The 24,356-nt window shown below is 37.5% G+C and overlaps 1 protein-coding gene across 1 annotated transcript in view; it reads left to right on the top strand.

Moving 5' to 3' along the window:
• IL1RAPL1 (interleukin 1 receptor accessory protein like 1) overlaps positions 1 to 24,356 on the top strand; it is a 1,495,797-nt gene that overhangs the window by 739,980 nt on the left and 731,461 nt on the right. Inside the window, exon 3 of the mRNA XM_045089428.1 lies at positions 4,935 to 5,214. Within this exon, the coding sequence (XP_044945363.1) occupies positions 4,935 to 5,214 (280 nt within the window). The remainder of the gene's footprint in view (positions 1 to 4,934; positions 5,215 to 24,356) is intronic.

The raw sequence follows: 24,356 nt of genomic DNA on the forward strand, positions 1-24,356 counted from the left end.
AGAAGTTTAAAAAAATAGAATAAAAAATAAAAATTTAAAAATTTAACTTTGCAACACTAAAGGATCATGGGGAGAAAGCCATGAATTCTATGCGTTGCTTTTCCCTAGCTCTGGAGTTCCGCAGTTCTTATTGTTCGGTGAACTTGGTCTTGGCTGGATGTTCTTGCTGATCTTCTGGGAGAGAAGCCTGTTGCAGTGATTCTCAAATGTCTTTTCCTGATGCAGAATTACACTGCCTTTGCCAGGGGTCAGACTAAGTAAGAAGCTCCGGTTCCCTCTCAGAAGCTTTTGTTCCCTATACGCTTTCCGTATAGCTTTGGAGGATGGGAGTGAAAACGGCAGCCTCCTAATCTCTGGCCTAGAGGAGCCAAGAGCTCAGGGCCCCACTCCTCAGTGCACCCTCAGAGAAATGCAGTCAATCCCTCCCATCTCCCTGGTCTCCAGCTACATTCTGAGCTCACCCAATGTGTGACTGAGTGTTTCTAGCTCTGGCACACAGACCTATTTGGAGTCTACAAACCCAGAAGATCCCTGACATGCTGCTTCTCCCAGAGGAGGAAGGTGAGTCTCCCCAGATCTGGCAGTTGTGGGGTCCCTGCTCAAAGAGCAGTGGCCTGACTGTGCCTTGGATCATGTTTTAAGGTAGCCCTAATCTGAGAGCTCACTCCTTGCCTCCATCTCTGTAGTCGGCTTCCCCGCTCTGAAACCTGGGAGCTTTGCTACATTCACATACCCCTAGTCTTTCTGTGACTCTACAGGACCCAAGACCACACCATTCCTGTGAGGGCTTCACTGCTCCAGCTTAGACTCTGAAGCGATGTCCCTCAGTGGAGCAGACTTCTAAAAGTTTTGATTTTGTGCTCTACTGCTCCATCGCTTGCTGGGAGTCAGCCCCTCCCCCCACAGTCTTCTCATCACTTCAGATTCACTTCTCTGAATGTCCCCTGTTCCAGAAAGTAGTTGATTTTCTGTTTCTAAAATTGTTGCTCTTCTCTTCTATCTCCTATTGTGATTGTAGGTGTTCATAATGGTTTGATAACTATCTAGCTGAACTTCTGGGACCTGATATCATTTCAGTCTGCTACTCCTCCACCATCTTGCTAAGATTTTATTTTTCAATAATCTCCACATCCAATGTGGGACTTGAACTCACAACCCCCAAATCAAAAGTTGCATGATCTACCAACTGAGCCAGCTAGGTGCCTCTGAATAACTTTAATTTTCAGAATATTTATGGTTTTCTTTCAGCTTTTCTCTGAGTATGTTCTAAAAGTACATATTAATATCTCTTTCCTAATGCAACTCTCCCTCTGTTATCTTGATCTAATTTGTTACTTACTTTTTAGAATCTTCTTGACTAAATATTTTTGTTTTTTGTTTTAAACATTTTGCTTTATCTTACAGATCTTCTGGGAGTTTGAAAAATGTTATCTCCCCATTTACTCTGCTACCTTGAAGGTGTTTCAGCCTTTTTTCACTGGCAGAAATGTCTTTTGTGACAGATGGCCTTAGTTACAATAACTTGATTTGAGAATTGTATTGTAAGTCATATAGTGGCAAAACAAAATGATTTCATGCTTATCACTAGAATCATTACTGTTTAAAATAAAAACCTGCCTAAGATTTATTCCATGCAATGGGATAATTTACAAAATAATGTTGATAAATATCACATATATTTTTATAACCTTGACATCTCTGTGTACAGTTCTGTCATCCCATTTAGTGCCTGTGCCAGTTCTGCAGCAGTCATTGACAGGGATCATGGCAATAACTTGGACATTGATGTCCACCAAGCTTCTAGTACATTTACTCTATACATTACCAAAATATAGGTCTTTGATAGGAATTTTAAACCAAAATTTGGTAATTGAAATTAACAAAATTAAAGAATGTTGTGAAACTGAAAATACCTTAATTAGGAAACAAAATATCATGGTAGTAGGGAGAATGAATTTTAGGGTTAGACACAACTGAGTGGGAGTCCTAGCACTGGTGTTGAGTTTCTTCAGTTGTAAAATTTAGTTATTAGCTTATTTACCCATTCATTCATTCAGGAACTGTGTGTTGAGATGGTTAGTAGGCATAGTTCCAGGCTCTGAAGCTAAAGAAGTGAGTTAGAAGGACAAAGTCCCTGAGTTCAAGGGGCTTACATTCTACTGGGGAGTCAAAGCAAAAAGAAAGTGGTTATATAATGTAACATCAGATAGTAATAATTCCTATAAAGAATACTGAAGCAGATTATGGAATAAGTGATCAGGATAAGAAGCTGGTGTTTCAGACATGGCAGTTACTAAAGATTTCCTTAAGGAGGTGATATTTAGAGGAATGGAGGGAGGAATCCATGGAATTGGTGAGAAAGCTTCCATGTAGGGGTGCCTGGGTGGCTCAGATGGTTAAACCTCTGATCTTGGTTGCTGCTCAGGTTGGAATCTCAGAGTCATGAGATTGAGCCCTGCATTGGGCTCCACACTCAGCACAAAGTCTGCTTGGGATTCTCAGCCCCCCGCCCCAATCAGCTCACTCTCTCTTTCTAAAATAAAAATATATATAATAATCTTTGAAAAAAGGTTTCCATATACAGAGAAATGGTTAATTCAAAAGCCTTAATTGATATTTTTGTGAAAGGTAAATGAAAATCTATAAACTCAGCCATAGTTAAGTGCTCATTAGATGTTAGATATTATTTTAAGATAAGCAATGTAGATGATTCTATAGATCATATGTCTCTTTGCTCTAATAATGCACATCTTCCTTCTCATCTTGATTATTTTCCTTCTCTTGAATCCTACATTATTCATCCTATTCTCAGATCCTTTAGTCTCCCCTCTTTTTAATCTGTAGCAAGTTAAATTCTTCTTGAAGTGCTCAGATGCTACCACTGTTAGAAGTCCCACTTTTCTCATTTTTTTGCCCTTTTGCTTAATATTTATATATTGTGCATTCTGTGAAATTGATTATCTTTTACTAATTTATTGGGCAACTGCCCTCTCTAAGCAAGAAATCCACCATTTCTCTATGATAATGATAATGGAGATATCCCCACCAGCTTTGTGGGGACCTATTTGTGTGTGTGTGTGTGATTAAAAAATGGTGTCAAGATGCCATTTGGGGGGTGCCTGGGTGGCTCAGTTGGTTAAAGCCTATGCCTTTGGCTCAGGTCATGATCCCAGGGTCCTGGGATTGATCCCAGCATCTCTGCTCTCTGCTCAGCAGGGAGCCTGCTTCCCCCACCTCTCTTTCTCTGCCTGCCTCTCTGCCTACTTGTGATCTATGTCTGTCAAGTAAATAAATTTTTTAAAATATCTTAAAAATAAAAAAAAGAATCGCTGGTGTATAGTGCTCTTAAAAAAAAAAAAAGATGCCATTTGGAAGGTGGTGCTTCCAGGACACCCAGAAAACCCAACCAGCCCCCACACCCATCAGCCACATTTTCCACCCTAGTTTCTATTTCAAACTCCCATAGATGCTTCCAGCAGAGCAAAGTGACTATCTACCTCTGTCTCTGGCTGTGAAACCACTACTACACTACTAGAGCTTGACCTACTTTTTTTTTTTTTTTGCCTTATTTGGCTGTAAAATATTTATTTTTTTTTATTTTAACATCAAGTGTCCAATCAGAGGTAAGCACACATCAATTTGAAGAAGGAAAGTTTATATAAAGAAGTATTAAATGTAAAAGGGCATTGGAGTGTTAAAGGATTGGCTAGTAAGAAAGAAAGATGTATTAGTCTTCTCAATCTACCATAACAAATCTCTGTAGCCTGGAAGGCTTACACACAGGAATTTATTTCTCATGGTTTTAGAGGCTGAGAGGTTTTAGAGGCTGAGGTGCTAGCTGATTTGATTTCTACTGAGATCCCTCTTTCTGGCTTATAGATGGCTACCTTCTTGTTGTGTACCCTCCTGGCGTCTTTTCTGTGATACCCATCCCATGGAGGAAGGGAGGGAAGGAAGAAGGGAGAGAGAGAAGCTCTCTGGTGTCCTTTATGAAAGCACTAATCCTTTTATGAGGACCCTCATGACCTCATCCAACCAAAGACCCCACCTTCAAATACCATGATATTGGAGATTAGTAAGTCTTCAATGTGAATTTTAGGACATAAACATTCAGTCCATAGCAAAAGAGAGCCCTGAAGACTAGAAGAATTGCTCTAATTTTGCAAAACCCTATGGCTGAGAGAACATCCAAGGGGAAGCACCCCCAATCCTCTCACCTCTGGAACCGAGATCCAAACCTTATCAGGAAAGTATATGGCTTACTGAATGGTTGGAATCAGTGAGGTGCCACAATGGCAGAATGTGTTGGAAATCTGCCCTCTGGAACTTGACAGAGATTCACCTTTGGAGGTGCCTAGGAAAGCTCTTCATGGAAAGCTGGCCTTGCCTGACACTCTGCTAAAACAATATCCAAGCTGCTGGCTACTAGACACTGCAGAAGCTGGATACTGGAGAAGCAGGAAGCAGGTGCTGGAAAAGCCTCACCCACTGCAAGAACTTTCTAAGAAAGCCAGCTGGAATCAAGGAGAAAAATGCTTTCTTTCTTTAGTGTCTCTCCAGGACCCTTTACCAAAAAGCCCATACTGCCAGCTAGCAAAATAAATATTTCAAAGGCCCAGATCCATTTAAAAAAAAACAAAAAACAAAAAAAGTGGATTTAGAATAAAAGGCAATAAACCAATGATCAGTCAGTTGCCCCAATATAAACTAGAATAAATAACAGCAGAAGCAAACTAAGTGATGAATATGTTGTTTATTAGCAGGGTAAATTACTTCTCAGTGCCTTTCTGAGTTTTATACATTGCTGCATCCTCTGTGCCTAGAGTAGAATGTGACTCAGTACAGATGTCCAATAAATATTTGTTGAATGAGTAAGCTAATTAGTTTATTTTTTCTCTAATGTTTTCGTTCTCTCTTTCTTTTGTTCACTATAGCTGATGGATGCACCGATTGGTCTGTTGATATCAAGAAATACCAAGTTTTGGTGGGAGAGCCTGTTCGAATCAAATGTGCACTCTTTTATGGTTATATCAGAGCAAATTACTCCTTGGCCCAAAGTGCTGGACTCAGTTTGATGTGGTACAAAAGCTCTGGACCTGGAGACTTTGAAGAGCCAATAGCCTTTGATGGAAGTAGAATGAGCAAGGAAGAAGACTCCATTTGGTTTCGGCCAACACTACTGCAGGACAGTGGTCTTTACGCCTGTGTCATCAGGTATTCTTTTAATTCTATTACTGCTGAAACAATTAAATCATATGCTGCTTTTTTATACTTAAGTTTTGCTGCTATCCCTTTCACCTAAAGGTTTTGTCTCAGTATTTGTGTGTGTTGCTGCTTTCTAAAATTTAGAACCTAAATCATAAAAAGATGGGATTAGAATTTATATTGAGACATTATTTCTGGCTTATGGAGAAAAGAGATACCATCTGGGTATCTACTTATGTTGCCAGAAATTACTAAAGACTATGAAATAAAATTTATAGAGGAGGTGAAATGTTGAAAATAAAATGTAAGCAAAGACTTGCAGAAAGGATGCATAGTTTATCACTAAATGGGTTGTAACATTTTGTTATTGCCCTTCACAGACAAATAGAGCACAGGTACCTCTGGTTCACACTCATCTGTAAAGATGATTTAGGTAAACATTTATATGTGCACTGGAAGACAAAGGCAGCATTGCCATGTTAGGGGAAAAGAAGCCTGTGTTCCAGATTATTCTGTTAACAAAAAATGCTGGGTCAACAGAGAAATTTTCCTGGGTCCCTCAGGGCCAAAGAAAAGTTAATAATAATGGTTATGCCTTTAACCACAAAGAAACTCATCACACATCCATACATCTCTGTCTGCTTCTAGAAGAGACATATGTAGTTTGCTTAATGATAATGCATTGAAACAGTTTCCATGTAAAACTTTAGCAGTTAAAAATCTGTTTAAGTATTTAGCCCTTCATGGATTGTGAATCACACCCTGCATGAATGATTGCAGATGTCATTAGGCTATAAGAGCATTGGCATAGCAGGGTTCAGGCATATAGAGGGTGTGTTTAAATCTTTGTCTCTGCATTTTGGTTTATTAAAATAAATTAAGCCAGATCTAATGCAATAGATTCTCAATTTGGAGGAGGTCTCAGTGTCTTTAAAATCAAAATTCAACTTTCACTTCTGAAACTCTGATCTGCTGCTCTCATTCCACTGTTTGAGGATCATGCCTCCCCCTCACTTTCCCCTATAACTTACCTTTATGCTGAGTCACAGCCACAGATGCATAGGACGTTAAAATCAGTCAGAGTCACATAAGAGTTAAACTTAACTCTTAACCACCTAAGAGTTGTTAACATTAACAGCATACCTGTTGAAGTTAATTTTGGAAAATATAAATGAATGCAAATAAAGTTGTGCTTGGGAAAAATGTCTGATGGACCATAAAAGGACAAGTGCATCATTCCTTTGGAAAACTCTTGTTCTTTCCCTTACAGTCTACCTACCAGTCCTTTTATGGTCAAACATATCCCTTATTAGAAGTAGAGATTTCGTAATGACATTGATAATTGCCAAACTGGTACAGTTGAAGAGTATTTTCTGGACTGACTTTCCCTACTTAACTAATAGTGATTTGATTTAATTTCACTCTTGTTTCTTTAAAAATATCATTATTTCTGGTTGTTCATGCATGTAGAGGTGATTCTTCAAGATAGCCAAATATATGTCCTCATTTATCTGAGATTAGAATTGAGCTGGATGTCCATAGTCTAACATTTCATTTCATTATTTATTGTTGATGAGAAAATAATGATGTGTTCACATTAGTAATCTCAATTTCTAAAGCACTGAAGTTGCTATTTTTTTATCTGTTTAAATATACTCTGTGTGACCCAGGGCTCTGAGAAATTACATTAACATGTCCCTGAATTTATAGTTGAAGTAATGAATGAAAGGTTGAAAAGTTCAAGAAACAGTGATATTTGCCATATGTTCATATGGCTATGTTTTAATGGAAGATGCACCTTAAAGTTTTGTATGTGTTAAGCAGTATTCTAGAGAAAGAGTAAACTGCAGAAAAAGATATTCTTGTTATTGGAATTAAAGTATTCCAGTTGATTTGAAGCTTGTGTTGATATGTCTTTCTTTTTCAGTTTGGAAAGTACTACTCAAAATCATTATAAATGAGCAGTTTAAATAGCATTTGTTGGTGTTGGCTTGAGGGGAGCCCAAGGCTGTTAGTCGAGTCACTGACATTTTGGCACATTGTTAGCTCTCAGACCACAAAACTGTCACCATTAGTTTTTAAATAGTCCACTTGCAAAGAACATTGGATATTTGAAAATGTTAGCTTGTACTCATACATTCTAGTCTTTCTGGGCCCTTTTCAATGAAAAGGTTTAACTGTAAGGCTTTCCATGTACAGCTAATTTGCATTTGTATCTGTAGATGTACAACTAAATGGTATAAATAATGGGAACACCTTAAGATTACTATCAGCATAACAAACAGCTTTCCTACCTCCTTCTCTTGGTATCTATTCTGGACATGATAATAGCACATAATTCTTTGCTGCATGCTACTTGGCTTTTTACTCAATTTTCTCCTTCAAATATATTTTTTTAATTTTTACATGAAATAGTAAATGAAGGAGAGCTATACAGCAGTTTCCTTTATTTTCCTTTGGAGTAAGTTTATCTTATAAAAAAAATTAACATTTTCCTGTGGTCTTGACCCCCAGTTTTTAACCCCTCCCCTCTCTTCAGTAATGCCCAGTTTCATATGCAGAGGTAGCCAGCACACAGGTATTTTAAAACATTCCCAAAATACCAACGTACTAAGTTGTTTGGGACCATATTTTTTTTACTAAAATTGTTATTTTGGAGGTGCTTGGGTGGCTCTGTTGGTTGAGCATCCAACTCCTGATTTTGGTTCAGGTCATGATTGCAGGGTCGTCAGATGGAGCCTATTCAGCATGAAGCCTGCTCAAGATTCTCTCTCTCCCTCTGCCTCTCTCTGACTCCCCCACCATGCTTTCTTTCTCTAAATAAATAAATAATAAGATTAATAAAAATAAAATGGATTTTTTTGTTTTTGAGATAATTGAGATTCATATTCAGGTGCCAGGCATATATAAAGAGATCCTATGAATCCATTACGTGGTTTCTCTCAATGGTAACATTTTACACAACTGTCATATAATCTTATAATCAAAGTCTTGGCATTGAAACAGTCAAGATACAGAATAGTGCCATCACCTCAATGATTCCTCTTGTCCCTTATACCTTTCTGCCCATCCAAACCCAAACCCCTGACAACAAATAATCTTTTCTCCATATCTATTTTTTTAACTTAAAATGTTATTAAATGGAATGGTACATTATATAATCTTCTAGAATTGGCTTGTTCACTCGGCATAATTCCTTTGAAATCTCTCTAAGTTGTTGTGTGCATCTACAGTTTGTTGTTATTTATTGCTGTGTAGTGTTCCACCACATGGCTGTTGCCACGATGTTTATTCACTCATTGAAAGACATGTGGGTTGTTTCCAGTTCTTGGTTATTGAAAATAAAGCTTCTGTGGATATTCATGTACATGTTTTTGTGAACATAAATTTTCATTTTTCTGGGAAAAATGCACAAGAATGAATTTGAGTTGTATGGTAGTTGCATGTGTAGTCATATAAGAAACTGCCAAACTATTCTCGAGAGTAGCTATACCGTTTTACATGCCCACCAGCAATTCATGAGTGATCCAGTTTCTCCACAGCCTTGCAACATTTGGTATTGTCATTTTTTTTTTTAATCGTCACCATCAGTGTATCATGAGATCTCTGTGGTTTCAATTTGTATTTCCCTGTTGGCTAGGTATTTGACACTTTTTCATGTGTTAATTTGCCATCTCTATCTCCTCTTTAGTGAAGTGTCTGTTTAATCTTTTGCTGTGTGTTAACTGAATGATTTGTGTTCTTACTGTGAAGTTTTGAGAATTCTTTATATATTCTAGATAATGGTACTTTTTTGGATATGTGGTTTCCAAGTATCTTCTGTCTATATGTAGTATATCTTTTCATCCTCCTAACAAGAACTTTTGCAATGAAGTTCAATTTATTATTTTTTTAAATTTATGGATCATATTGTGGTATGAAGTATAAGAAATCTTTGGTTAACCCTAAATCCTGAAAATTCTGTTTTGTTTCTTTTTTTAATCAACTTTTCTGTCAACAGTTGTATTGTTTCACATTTGTTTGTGATCCATTTTGAGTTAATATTTGTGTAAAGTGTAAAGTTTATTTAGGTAAAGGTTTAGCTTTTCAGATGGATGCCCAGTTGCTCCAGCATCATTTGCTGAAAAAGCTACACTTCCTCATGGACTTATTACCTTTGCACATTTATTCAAAATCAGTTGGGCAGGTTTGTATGGTTATATTTTTGGATTTGTATTCTACTCCTTTAATCTGTGTGTCTAGCCCAGTACCAATACTTCTGTATCTTGGTTAGTGTATGTAGAAAGTAGGACTAAATATCAATTAGAGTGACTCCTCCCACTTTATCCTTCTCTTCCAGATTATTTTAGCTATTGTAGGACCTGTTTCCTTTAAAATAATGCTTAGCATAAGATTGTCTCTGTCTACAAAAATCTTTACTGGATTATTGATAGGAATTAAACTAAACCTATAAATCAATTGGAGGAAAATTGTTATCTTTACTATGTTAGATCTCCCAACCTCTGAATGCAGCAGATCTCTCCATTTATTTAGAATTTCTTTCTTTGATTTCTTCATCAGCATTTTGTAGTTTTCAGCTACAAATCGTGTACACATTTTGTTAAATTTGTATTTCAGTATTTCATTTTCTTTGGTATGTTTGTGATAGTAGCTTCTTAATTTCATTTTCAACATGTACATTGTTAGTCCTATTAGAAATGTGATTGATTTTTGTGTAATCCTTTTATGAAAGCACATTTTTTCAAATGACATACCTGTAATACATTCTATCTAGTAGCTAGTTCCTTTGCCCAAGTCTTAATATTCTCTGTAGAGACTGAAAAACTCTTCATTTTCATTGAAAGTACATATTAAGCATCTATCATAAGGTACTTTGAGAAATCCATTTATTTAGTCATCCCTGTAACACACATCTCTTGATCATGAACCAATATGCTAATGCTAGGATTACAAAGATTTTAAAAAAACTGTTTTTACCCACAAGTAGATTACATAAGAGAAAATAAGCATGCATTAGTTACAGATACTGTGATCACAGTATAGAATACAATCAGGTTCCACCAAGATGGACTAGCCCCTTTCCTCCCAGGCTTCCATCTTACAACTAAAAAGGCTGGAGATGCACAGTAAAGAAGCATAGGAAGTCTGTGAGAGGTGAAAAGGACTGTCTAGAGATCTCAGGACTTGATGAAATGACATGACCTCTGTGTTCCACTTGCTGCCCCCCAGATGATGTTTGCAGGGCCTAGTAAGGAGCTACTCTTCCATCCCCTGCCTGGCAGAAGCAGGCAGCAATAATATGATCCCCCTGATGGAGCAAGGTCAGTACACCTGAGTGGGGGACTGATCTTTTATCCTTTGTCCATAGAACTAGGCTAGAATTACATTTCACTGCAAGGGTAACATCAGTGGGATCCAGTGGCAACCTGAGCCTCCACCTCCACCCAGCAGCAGTGCAATTCTTTGAAGCTCTGTGAGGTAGGGCTGGTCACAGCAAGCTTTATCCCTCTTTCCTGGTATCGGGGGGCTCAGTGGGGAGCAAAGCTTCTAACCTAAACAAGGCAGAATGAGGTGGTAGGAGGTAGACTTAGCTGGTATCCATTTTCCCACCATCCCTTCTCTGGTGTCAGTGGGACTCAACAGAAAGTGAGCTTACTCCCTGACTGGAGGCAGCAAGGCCATGTGGGTCAGTAGCACACTTTCACCAAGAAGGTGTAAGCAGTACTCAGGAGGCAGCAGAATATAGATAAGCACTCAGCCGTCATCTTACATTTCAACAGGATTGCCCAGTTCAAAAAAAAGTTTAAATAGTATCCAAATATTCATAATATCTAAGATGTGTAGACTATAATTAAAAAAAAACACTCACTGGAAATTACAACATGAATGAGAAAAGAAAAAAGATACCAACATAGAGATGAATCAGATGTTGAAATTATCCAACAAGGATTTTAAAGCAACTATCATAAGAATACTTCGGCAAATCACTAAAAAATCTTTTGAAGCAGATGAAAAAAAGTTGAAAATTTCAACAAAGAAATATAAAGAAAAAAATGGGAGTTGTGAAATTGAAAATTATAATAATAAAATACTCCTTGGAAGGGTTTTATAAGGATTTAACAGAGATGATGAAAGACAGGTGACTTCTTTGTTACTGTACTATTTATTGATGTCTTAAAAAGTAATTCCAAAAATTTTCACAAGCACTAGAAGTATACTTTCAATTTACTAACAGTCCTCTCTTCATGTTTGTCCATGAGACACACTGAATTCAACAATGTACCCAAGTTTATTTCAACATCTATTTCCACAAACTTACCTTGTCTTCAAAGTGCTTCCTTCTTTTCTTAATAAATAGGATCACCATCCTTCCAGTAGCACTCGCTAGGAAGTTGCCACTTACACTTGTTTTCTTCATCTTCCTCACCTTGCCATAATTGCTTACCAAGACCTTTCCAGTCTACCTTAGAAATGTCTTTGGAACTTAATCTTATGCACACCAGCTTCTACTCTCTCAGTGAATGCAGTGGGCTTTAAGTGCTTCCCCTGCCCCTAGTTTTTTCCTATTTACTTACTACTCCACATTGCTGCAGAATGTCTACAATGGAGATATTTCATTTCTTTACTTAAAAGTCTTTCATGAGCCCTATTTCCAAGGGCTAAAGTCTAAAGACTTTGTTTTGCATACATGTTTCAACTTGTCATTCCAGATGCATTTTTTAAAAAGTAGGTACCTTGTGCTATGTTGTCACCATCCTATTTGCTGTTTGCAAATGAAAGTATGAATTTTCTTTACTCTTTCATTCTTTGTTCTTCATCTGAAATTTCACTTTTTTACTGCCTATCTAAATAATATATAGTTATTTTGAAGAAGTAGCAGTGTATGTTTACATTTTTTTAAACCTTTCCCAATTACTCTAGAAGCCATTGTTTCAATTACTTATGGAGGGCACTCCAAAATTAAGTGGCTTAAAACAGGGACCATTTTATTTGTGTGTGATTCTGCAATGTGGCCTGGACCATGTTGGATGGATGGCTTTTCTGTTGATTTTGCCCATAGTCACTTGAGGCTAGAATGAACTAGAACGGAGGGTTGCCTGAGCCTGTCTGCATGAATTTTTAGGGCCTCTCTTTCTTCAAATGGTCTTTCCTGCTATCCCACCAGCAGGATAACTACTTTTTATTTGGTGACTCAGAGGTATAGCCATATATCAAGCATCTGCTTGCATCATGCTTACTAATATCCCTCTCACCAACTCTAGAGCTCACATGGGAGGAGACTTTACCAGTGCTTGAATACCATGAGGTATTTGCTTTTTGGTGGGACCACCAAAATAACAGTCTAGCAGTCTCCTTTTTGGCCCCCTTTATGTATGTAAACTATACTAACCCAATTCATAAGACCCTCAGAGTCTTGTTATGGCATCAGGGTTAGACTACAAAGTCCAGGATGTCATTAGCTACATCAATTTTGGGTGTGAAAGAGGTTCTTCATGCTTAGTTCCCTGAGTGCAGTACTCAAGTGGATCCTCCTGATCTGAAGCTCTGTGAGCCACATAGATATCTTATCTAACCCTTACATACCCAACATAAAGTGGTCAGATAGGGATAAAATAACCAAATAGTCCCATTTAAACTAGAGGCAGTGGGATGGGAGATACAGAGCAGTCACTGGCCCACAGCAATTCTCAAATTCAGCTAGGCCCGTGTCACCAGTTTTTTGATTAGGGCCTGGTTCTGCTTATTGAGACAGGTTCTCTGTGGCTCTTGGATTCATGCTCTTCTTTTTCATGGGGAGTAAAGTACCCAGGGACCTCTTTCAATTTGAACTTTATCTGTCTCTATCATTTTTTTCCTTTTAAGATTTAATTTAAATTCAAGTTAGTTAGCATATGGTATAGTATCTCTCTCTCTCTCTCTCTCTTTCTTTAGGATGAGGAGGGACAGAGCAAGAGGGAGAGAGAAGAGGGACAGAATGAGAGGGAGAGAGAGAATCCTAAGCAGACTCCATACCTAGCACAGAGCCCTATGCAGAGCTCCATCTCATGACCCTGAGATCATTATCTGAGCCAAAATCAAGAGTTGGATGTTTAACCAAGTGAGCCAACCAGGCACGCCATATCTGTCTCTTTTAGTATAAGCTAGTATGGTTTCTTAAAATGCTGTGAGCTTTTTACATATTAAATTATAATCCACTCAATTAAGCAGAAACTATTACTAAACTATAATTTGCTCCAACATACTTTCTGTCCCCATCTCTCTTTCTTCTTCTTCTGGAATCCCAATTATTCTAATATTGTTTTGTCTTATGGTATCTCTCAAATTCTCCCCTCGTGGTCCAGTAGCTGTTTGTCCCTCTTTTGCTCAGCTTCTTTATTCTCCATCATTTGGTCTTCTATATCACTAATTCTCTCTTCTGCCTCATTTTCCTATCAGTAAGAGCCTCCATTTTTTATTGCACCTCATTAGTAGCTTTTTTAATTTCAACTTGGTTAGGTTTTAGTTCTTTTATTTCCCCAGAAAGGGATCTTATTCCTCCAGAATGGGTTTCTCTAATATCTTCTATGCCTTTTCTGAGCCCAGCTTGCACCTTGAGAATTGTTGTTCTGAACTCTTGTTCTGACATATTACCAATGTTTGTATTGATTAGGTCCCTAACCTTTGGTACTGCCTCTTGTTCTTTTTTTTTTGTGGTGAGTTTTTCTGCCTTGTCGTTTTATCCAGATAAGAATATATGAATGAGAGAATAAAATACTAAAAGTGTCCAAAGACCCCAGAAAAATATACATTAACCAAATCAGAAGAGACAGAAAACAGGAAGAGAATAAAGGAGGGAAAAAATAAAAATTAAAAAATTTAAAATCAAATATCTATCTATCTATGTATATACACATACACACACGCATATATCAGACTGTTGAATAGAACAGAACCACCCACTTGTTTGGAGGTGTATTTTGATCTCTTAGAAGAAACTACCTCCCAAAATTTTAAAGAAAGAAAAGCTTATATATATACACAAAAATAAGTGTAAACACAATGAAGTGTTGGAAATTGAGTATAAATATGAAAATTAAAACAAAATTTCTAAAAAAGGAATTGATAAGATAAGTTATTTAGAAAAAGAAAGAAAAAGAAAGTGGAGATAATATGATCAGGCTGGAGAACAAAGCCCAGTGCTAGAGTTAGGGTATATTTTGATCTATTAGAAGAAATTGTATTCCAAAATTTTTTAGAAGAAAAAACCCTATATGTATACAAAAAATAAAGTTAGATATAATGAAGGATAAAATATGACTATAATAGTGAAGCTTTAAAAATATTTTTTTAGAAAGGTATACTTAAGATAAACTAGTTAAAAAAATGTTGAATGAGAAATGAGGAAGAGTTAAAAAATTAGAATAAGAAAAAAATAAAATTAAAAAAAATTAATTAACTTAGCAAGACTAAGGAATCATGGGGAGAAAGCCATGAATCCCAAGCATTGCTTTCACTTCCTCTGGAATTCTGCTGTTCTCCTTGATCAGTGAGCTTGGATTTGGCTGAATGTTCTTGCTGATTTGGCAGAGGAGCCTGTTGTGCTTCTCAAATGTCTTTGCTCGAGGTGGAATTGTGCCACCCTTGCCAGGGGCCAGGCTAAGTAATCAGCTCTGGTTGGCTTTTGGGAGCTTTTGTTCCCTGAATGCTTTCTGTAGAGTTCTGGAGGGCGGGAATGAAAATGGCAGCCTCCCAATCTCTGGCCCAGAGGAGCCGAGAGCTCAGGGCCCCAGTCCTCAGTGTGCCCTCAGACAAAAGCTCTCAATCACTCCCATCTCCCTAGTCTCTGGCCATGCTCCAAGCTTACCCAGCCTGTGACCATGTGTTTCTGTCTGGCACACAGCCCCATTTGGAGTCTCCAAACCCAGCAGATTCCTGCCACACTGCTTTTCCAGCAGAGAAAGGTGAGTCTCCCTGTATCAGCCACTTGTGGTGTCCCTGCTCAAAGAGCAATGGCCTGACTGTGCTGCAGATCACAGTTGAATGTAACCCTAAGCTGAGAGCTCACTCTTTGGCTCCATCCCTGTAGCCAGCTTCCCTGCTCTTATACCTGTGAGCTCTGTTACACTCAGACACCCCCGATCCTTCTATGACCCCATGGGATCGGAGACCACACTGTTCCCATGGGGGCTCCACTCCCGCTTAGCATCTGGAGTGATATCCCTCAGTGGAGCAGACTTCTAAAAGTTCAAATTTTGTGCTCCATTGCTCCACTGCTTGCCAGGAGCTGGCCCCTCCCCCTGCAGTCTCTCTTCCCCTTGCTTTGGATTCACTTCTCTGCACATCCTACCTTCAGAAAGTGGTAGGTTTTCTGTTTCTAGAATTGCTACTCTTCTTCTCCTCAATCTCCTGTTGGGTTTGTAGGTGTTCAGAATGGTTTGATAACTATCTAGCTGAACTCCTGTGACCTGATGTTATCTCAGTCTGCTACTCCTCCACCATCTTGACCAAGATTACCTTCTTTCTTTGGCTAAGTATTATTCCATTTTATATAGATAATACATACTCTATCCATTCATCCACAACTTTGGTTTTTTCTTTATCTTGGCTATGGTGAATAATGCTGCAATCAGTGTAGGGGTCCATTTATCTTTTCAAATTATTGTTTTTAATTTTTTGGATAAATATCCAGAAGTGGAATTGCTCAATCTCATGGTAGTTCTACTTTTAGTGTTTTGAGGAACCTCCATATTATTTATTAGCTGCACCAGTTTACGTTCGGTCCATGGGCCTGCCATTTTCTCTACATCCTTGCCAACACTTACTGTTTCTTGTCTTTTTGATAATAGCCATTTTAACAGGTGTGGGATATCTCAAATCTATTAGCACTGAATATCTTTCCATTTGTGTCTTTTTCAGTTTCTCTCATTAGTGTCTTCTAGTTTTCAGTGTACAGGTCTTTTACCTCCTTGGTTAAATTTATTTCTTTTTATTTTATTCCTTTTGATACAGTTGTAAGTGGGATTGTTTTCTTTTTTTTAAAAGATTTTATTTAGTTATTTGACAGAGAGAGAGATCACAAGTAGGCAAAGGCAGACAGAGAGAGAGGGGGAAGCAGGCTCCCTGCCGAGCAGAGAGCCCAATGCAGGGCTTGATCCCAGGACCCTGAGATCATGACCTGAGTTGAAGGCAGAGGCTCAACCCACTGAGCCACCCAGACACCCCTGGGATTGTTTTCTTAATTTTGTTTTTTGATAGTTGGTTTTTAGCTTACAAAATGCAATGGATTTCTGTATATTGATTTTGTACCTGCAGCTTTACTGAATTTATCAGTTCTAAGTTTATTTGTTTGTTTGTTTGTTTGTATAATCTTTAGGGTTTTCTATATATGGTATCACGTTACTTGCAAATAGGACTGTTGCACTTCTTTCCCATTTGGATGTCTATTTTTTCTTCACTAATTCCTTTGTGTGGAACTCCCAATATTATGTTGAATATCAGTGGCTAGAGTTGGCATCCTTTTCTTGTTCCTGACCTTAGAGCAAAAGCTTTAAACTTTTCATAATTGAGTATGATGTTAGCTCTGGGTTTGTCATATATGAACTTTATTATGTTTAGGTGTGTGTCCTCTTCACCCACTTTGATGGAAGTTTTATAATAAATAGATGTTGAGTTTGGTCACATTTTTTTCTGCATCTGTTGAGATGATCATATATATTTTATCCTTTGTTTTGTAAATGTGATGTATCACATTGATTGATTTGAAGATGTTGAACCATCCTTGCAGCCCCATAATAAATCTCACTTGATAATCTTATATGCTTTTTTAATGCATTGTTGAATTGGGTTTGTTAATATTTTATAGAGACATTTTGCAGTATATTCATCAAGAATATTGGCCTGTAATTTTCTATTTCCTTGGTGTCTTTGTCTGGTTTGGTATCAGAGCAATGCTGGTCTCTCAAAATGAGTTTGGAAGTGTTCCCTCCTCTTCAATTTTTTGGAAGAATTTGAGAATAGATATTAAGTATTCCTTGAATGTTTGGTAGATTTCACCAGGGAAGTGGTCTAGACCTGGACTTTTGTTTGTTGGGAGGTTTTAGATTTCTGATTCAACTCCTTATTAGTAATTGATCTGTTCAGATTTTCTGTTTCCTGATGAATTAGTTTTGGAACATTGTAAATTTTTATGAATTTATCCATCTTCTTAATTGTCTAATCTGTTGATGTATAAATGATCATAGTAATTTCTTATGATCCTTTGTGTTTCTGTGATATTAGTTGTAACTCCTCTTTTATTTCCAATTTATTTGAGGCTTCTTTTTTCTTGGTGAGTCAAGAGAATTTTCAATTTTGTTTATCTTTTCAAAGAAGTACTTCATAGTTTAACTGATGTTTTCTATTGTCTTTTTAGTCTCTGTTTCATTTATTTTCACTTTGATCTTTATTATTTCCTTCCTTTTATGGACTTTAGGTTTCATTTGTTCCTCTTTTTCTAGTACATTTAGGAGTAAAGTTAAATTGTTTATTTGAGATTACTCTTGGTTCTTGAGGTTGGACTGTATTACTATGAAGTTATTTCTTATAACCAGTTGCATTGCATCCCACAGATACTGGTATATTGTATTTCTCTTTTCTTTTGTCTTTAGGTATTTTTATTTCTCCCTCGATTTCTTCTATGACCCAGTAGTTGTTCAGTAATGTTATTTAATCTCCATATATTTGTAGTTTTTCCAGTTTTCTTCTTGTAATTGATTTCTAGTTTTATACCATTGTGGTTGGATAAGATGCTCAATATAATCTCAGTCTTGTTTAATTTATTGAGACTTGTTTTGTGGCCTAATATGTGATCTATCCTGGAGAATTACCTATGTGCATTTGAGAAGAATGTGTATTGTGGTGCTTTTGGGTGATATATTCTGTATCTAACTATTAAATCTGTCGGTCTAATGTGTCATTTAAAACCAACATTTTCTGGGGCACCGGGGTGGCTCAGTCAGTTGATTGTTTGCCTTTGTCTGGGGTGGTCCTGGTATTGAGGCCTGTGTCAGGATCCCTGTGCAGTGGGGAGCCTGCTTCTCCCTTTCCCTCTCCCTGCCACTCCGCTTGCTTGTGCTCTCTCTCTTTCTCTCTGTCAAATAAATAAATAAAATCTTTCAAAAAAAAAAAGAAAACATTGGTTTTCTATTTATTTATTTTATAGACAGAGATCAGACAGAGTAGGCAGAGAGGCAGGCAGAGAGAGGGGAGGAAGCAGGCTCCCAGGTGAGCAGAGAGCCCGATGTGGGGCTTGATCCCAGTACCCTGGGATCATGACCTGGGCTGAAGGCAGAGGCTTTAACCCACTGAGCCACCCAGGCTCAAAACCCAGGCCCCTAAAACCAATGTTTTCTTATTAATTTTTTCTCTGGATGATTTACCCATTGATATAAATGGGGAATTAAAATGTCCTACTATTATTATATTGCTATTGGTTTCTCCCTTTGGGTCTGTTAATACTTGTTTTATATATATTTAGTGCTCCTGTGTTGGGTGCATATATATTTATAAATGTTATATCTTTTTGCTGGATTGACCCCATTTTCATTATGTAGTTCACCTTTTTGTCTTTTATTAACAGTCTGTTTTAAACTCTTTTTTGCCTGATGTAAGTATTACAATCCTAGCTTTCTTTTTGTTTCCATTTGCATGGAATATGTTTACCCATTCCTTCACTCTCAGTGTGTATGTGTCCTTACTTTGAACTGAGTCTCTTTTTGGCAACTTAAAGATGTGTCTTGATTTTCTCCATTCAGCAACTCTGTGTCTTTTTATTAGAGAATTCAGTCTGTTTACACTTAAAGCTGAATCAGACCTGTATATACAGAGAATAAACTGATGGTTGCTGGAGCAAATGGAGATGGGTTGATGGGAAAAATAAGGGACAGGGAGTGGGAGATACAGGATTCCAGTTATGGAATAAGTCAGAGGAATAAAAGAGACAGCATAAGACACATAGTCAATGATTCCAAAATAGCACTGTAGGGTGACAGATGGTAGCTACACTTGTAGTGAGAATAGCACAGCATATAAACTTAAATCACTATGTTGTACACCTGGAACTAATGTAACTGTCTATAAACTACACTGAAATTAAAAACAAATTAATTTAAAAAGGTACTTATTAATAGGTATGTATTACCATCTTGTTCATTGTTTTCTGACTGTATATGAGGTTCTTTCTTCCTTTCTTCTCTTTCCCTCTTCCTTTGTGGTTTGATGACTTTGTTTATAGTCATGTTTAGATTCCTTTCTCATTTTCTTTATTATTATGTTTAAATTCCTTTTTTATTTTCTTTTGTGTATTTATTGAATGCTTTTCCTTTGTGGTTACGGTGAGTTTCATGTGTATCACCTTATGCATACGACAGTCTATTTTAAGTTGATAGCAACTTAAATTTGAACACATTCCAAAAGTACTTTTTTATTCCCTCCCTTTTTCTAATGTCACTTTTGACATGTTTTTATTTTATGTACCCCTTAAGTGACTATTGTGGTTTTAGTTTCCCTACTTCTGTCTTTTACCTTCTTAGTAGCTTCCTAATTGTTTAATCCACTACCTCTACCATGTATTAACCTTTTCCAGTGAGATTTTTACTTTGTTGTTTTTTCTTGTTATTAATTAGTGTCGTGTCTTTTCAGCTTAGTGAAGTCCCTTTAATATTTCTTATAAGGCCAGTTCAGTGGTGATAAACTTTTTAAACGTTTGCTTGTCTGGAAAACTCCATCTCTCCTTCAAATCTGAATGATAATCTTTCTGGGTAGAGTATTCTTGGTAGGGGGATTTTTGGTTTTGTTTTTGTTTCCTTTCAGAACTTTAAATATGACATGCCACTTTATTCTGGCTTACAAAATTTCTACTGAAAAATCTGCTGATGGCCTATGGGTTTGGGTGGGGGGAATCCCTTGTTTGTAAAAATTTGTTTTTCTCTTATTCCTTTTAAGATTTTTTTTTATTTTAACTTTTGATATTTTATTATAATATATATTTGGTATGGTCCTCTTTGGGTTCATGTTCTTTGGAAGTTTCTTGCTTCCTGAATATGAATGTCTGTTTCTTTCCCTGAATTAGGGACATTTTCAGCCATTACTTCTTCAAATAAATTTTCTGCCTCTTTCTCATTTTCTTTGCCTTCTGGGACCCTTATAATGCAAATGTTATTCCTTTTGTTGTTGTTCTAGAGATCTCTTAAGTTATAGCCATTTTTAAATAGTTTTTTTTTTTTCTTTTTGTTGTTCTGTCTGGTTGAGTTCCATTGCTTTATCTTTCAGCTCATTGATCCATACTTCTACTTCATCCAGTCTGCTGCTGAAGTCCTCTAGTGTATTTTTCAGCTTAGTTATTGTATTCTTCAGCACTTTGGCTTCTGTTTTATACTTTCTTATGTTTTCTGTCTCTTTGTTGAACTTTTCACTGTGTTTATTTTTTCTTTTTTCAAGTTCAGAAAGAATTTTTATGGCCATGCTTTGAACTCTTTATCTAGTAGATTACTTATTTCCCTATAATTGAATTCTTTTTCTGAGTTTTTTTCCTTGTTCTTCCATTATGAACCTATTGTCTGTTTTCTCATTTTACCTCACTCTCTGTGTTTGTTTGTTTGCTTTTTTGTATTAGGTATGACAGCTATGTCTTTCAATCTTGACAGAGTAGCCTTTTTGAGGCAATGAACTTTCTTGTTCAACCTTGCCCTAGTTCTTGGTTGTCTCTTATATCTTTGTGATTGTTTAAACCACTTGATTTATTCTTAATATGCCTTATTCTTGAGGATGTGCCAGGACTTTCAGTGATCCAAGAGGAAGAATCTTATTTACTCCTAGGCTCATGTTGACTGCAAGCCAGACTTCCAGGCATCATCTTTTCTTTTTTTTAAAGATTGTATTTATTTGACACACAGAGATAGATCACAAGTAAACAGAAAGGCAGGCAGAGAGAGAGGGGGAAGCAGGCTCCCTGCCAAGCAGAGAGCCTGATGCAGGCCTCAATCCCAGGACCCTGAGATCATGACCTGAGCTGAAGGCAGAAGTTTAACCCACTGAGCCACCCAGGAGCCCATGTCAGCATCTTTTAAGCTATGCAAATAGATATGATCCTGTGGGACCACAATCATAATCTCAGCTGGTCTTCAGACCAGGAGATTTGGAGGTATAGAATTACAAAAATGAGGCTCTATGAGTGTGTATAGACTCTTTTGGGAAGTCTTGTCAAGTTGTAGGGAGGCCAGAGGAAACAGCAATGATGGTGTCCACCAGTTTATGTTCCCTGAGAACTCTTTCATAGCCTCTAAATATGTGGCAAGTCTGATGTCTTCCCCTCAAACTGTAGCTCAAGGAAAAGTGGCAAGGCCTTTTCATAGGAAGGTAGAGTGCATTTAGTTTGCTCTCAGTGTCAGGACAGTAGCTTGCCAAGTATTGTCTCTGACTGATTCAGTTCTGTGGGAGTCCTGAAACATAGGTTTCCCTCAGCACCAGGAACTCAAGGGACTCAAGGGACATCCCCTGTGTAGACTTCATGTGGCCACTGCCTTAGCAAGGCCATGGGGAGCCTGTGTCTTGGGCAAGCCCCTTGGCTTCAGTGGGTCCACTGGGAAGCTAGGTACAGGGCAAGCCCTCTGGCTTCAACAGAGCCACAGACAAGTACAGGTTTAGGGCAGTGCCATTACCTGAAGTGGGTTTGTGTGAGAAAATGTGAGTGAGACACTTTCTGACTGTACTAGGGCTAGGAGAATGTACTGGGGAAGGGTAAGCCTTTGGGCTGCAATAGGCCTGCAAGAGAGCAGGGCCACAGGAGAGCATGGGTATGGGGCAAGTTGGCCAGGTCCTTCAAAGTGAAGGGAATACATAGATGGCACTTGCCAGTTCCAGCACTGGCAAGGTGAAGTGAGAGAGCAGGAATAGTACCCATTATCCTCTCCATTACCAGAGAAAGTCCCAGCTGACGCCTGGGAGTCTGAGAGACACTTTGAGATTAGCTAATGAATCATAGTCAGGTATGGTCCAGTTGCTTTTCAAATTGCTGCTTTGGTGCTGTAGACCATTAGCTTCTTAAGGGCAGAAAATAAATGTTTTGTTCACCTTTTCATCTCTGATAATGCATATATGGCCATCGAAATCTAACAAAGAAAAATCTTTTTATTAGATGTCACAGTTAGAGGATGGTCTACTTTTTAAAATTCTGTTTTTAAAGAAATTTGTATTGAATACATTTGACATGTTACATGTAAATTTATGATATATAGCACATTAATATGATACATTTATATACTGTAATATAAAGTGATTGTTGTGATATTTAGTACCTCTATTGTATTTTACATGACTATAGTAAAACATTGTTGTCTATATTCAGTACCCTGTGCATTAGATCTGTATGTCTTATTTACTAGTCATTGCAAGTTTGTACCTTTAAACAATACAAGTCTTATCCCCCCTACCCCACATGCCCTGGTAACCACCTTTTTTTAATTTAAAGATTTTATTTATTTATTTGACAGAGAGAGAGAGATATCACAAGTAAGCAGAGAGGCAGGCAGAGAGAGAGGGGGAAGCAGGCTCCCCGTTGAGGAGAGCCTGATGCGGGCCTTAATCCCAGGACCCTGAGATCATGATCTGAGCTGAAGGCAGAGGATTAGCCCACTGAGCCACCCAGGTGCCACCCCTGGTAACCACTTTTTTACTGCTTTTTCTGAGTTTGAATTTTTTAGGTTTCACATACATTTAAGACATCATACAGCACACATCTTCCTTATCACATTTAGCATAATGCTCTCAAGATCCATCCATTTTGTCATAAATGACAGGAAATCCTCCTTTCTTGTGGCTGTATAATATTCAATTGTATGTGTATACCTCCCCCATCTTCTTCATTCATTCATCCACCTATGGGCATTTAGGTTTTTTACATATTTTGACTTTTTGAGTAATGCTGCATTAAACATAGGAATGCAGAGATCGCTTGGAAATCTTGTTTTCATTTTCTTTGGCTATGTACCCAGATATGGAATTTCTAGATCTTATGGTAGATCTATTTTTAATATTTTGTGGAGCCTCCATATTGTTTTCCATAGCAATTGGACCACTTGACATTCATACCAAGAGTGCAAAAGGGTGGCAACAGCTTTTTGTATATACCAAGAATCTTTGAAATAACAGTAACTTAAAGAATTGAATTGAAATTCAGACCTTGCATGGTATCTGCCTAATTGTCTAGGTCTCAGGTTTCTTCTGTAGCATCACTGCTCTCCCTAGAGTACAGTCCTCATCCTTATTTTCTAAGATAAAGCTCTAGCCATCATATCCATGGTATTACAGGCCACAAAATGTAATGACAAGAACAAAGAACACGATACTTCCCACCCTTAAGAACAAATCCTGGAGGTTACTTTTGTTTCACAGGGCAGTACTTGTTCACATAGTTGCATCATACCGTAGTGGTGGCTCAGATATGTACTTTTTATTAGTAGTACCTATATACCTGATAACAATACAGAAGGTATATTACTGAGATCTTTAAATTCATTTCCTTAGAAGAAAAGTGCAGGATAGGGATTTTTGCACAAGTGTGATATATGGAGACAGTGCTCTCAGGAGTGGGGAAAATGCCAGACACAAATGTGTTTTCAAAAGTTTAGCCTCAGCCTTATCCCACAGGGAGCTATGGAACATAAATTTTACCACAAAATTTATTCTGCCTTGAAGTGAGGTTCCAGGATCTGGATTGTTTAGTCATTTCAGTCCAGGTGCCTCTTGTCATGGTAAGGTGATTACTGAGAAAAGGGTAGAGATGTGAGCCTTGAGCAGTGAACACTCACAGCAGCTGGGACATGGGAACAAAAGCTGGGGAAGAAATTTTGAGCTGGATACCTACAGCATCTGCTATACTGAGGAATAAGGAGAAACACATTTTAAGGGACGATTAGGAGCCATTTTTGCCATATATACTGAAATGACTAAGTATCCTATTTTTGTTTTATACTTGGTAAAAACTCTATCGGTAATTGTTGAGTGAGTAATGCATATTCTTGAACAACCTTCTATTTTTTTTTTGTTTGTTTCCATAGCCTGCTTTCTCTAAAATTTTGGAAAGAATTAAGAAATAATGTTCTCAGTAACACCATACCTATCCCTAACATAAAAAT

This window comes from Mustela putorius, unplaced genomic scaffold, assembly GCF_011764305.1.
Source record: "Mustela putorius furo isolate JIRA1106 unplaced genomic scaffold, ASM1176430v1.1 tig00003836_pilon_pilon_pilon, whole genome shotgun sequence".
Classification (NCBI taxonomy): Eukaryota; Metazoa; Chordata; class Mammalia; order Carnivora; family Mustelidae; genus Mustela; species Mustela putorius.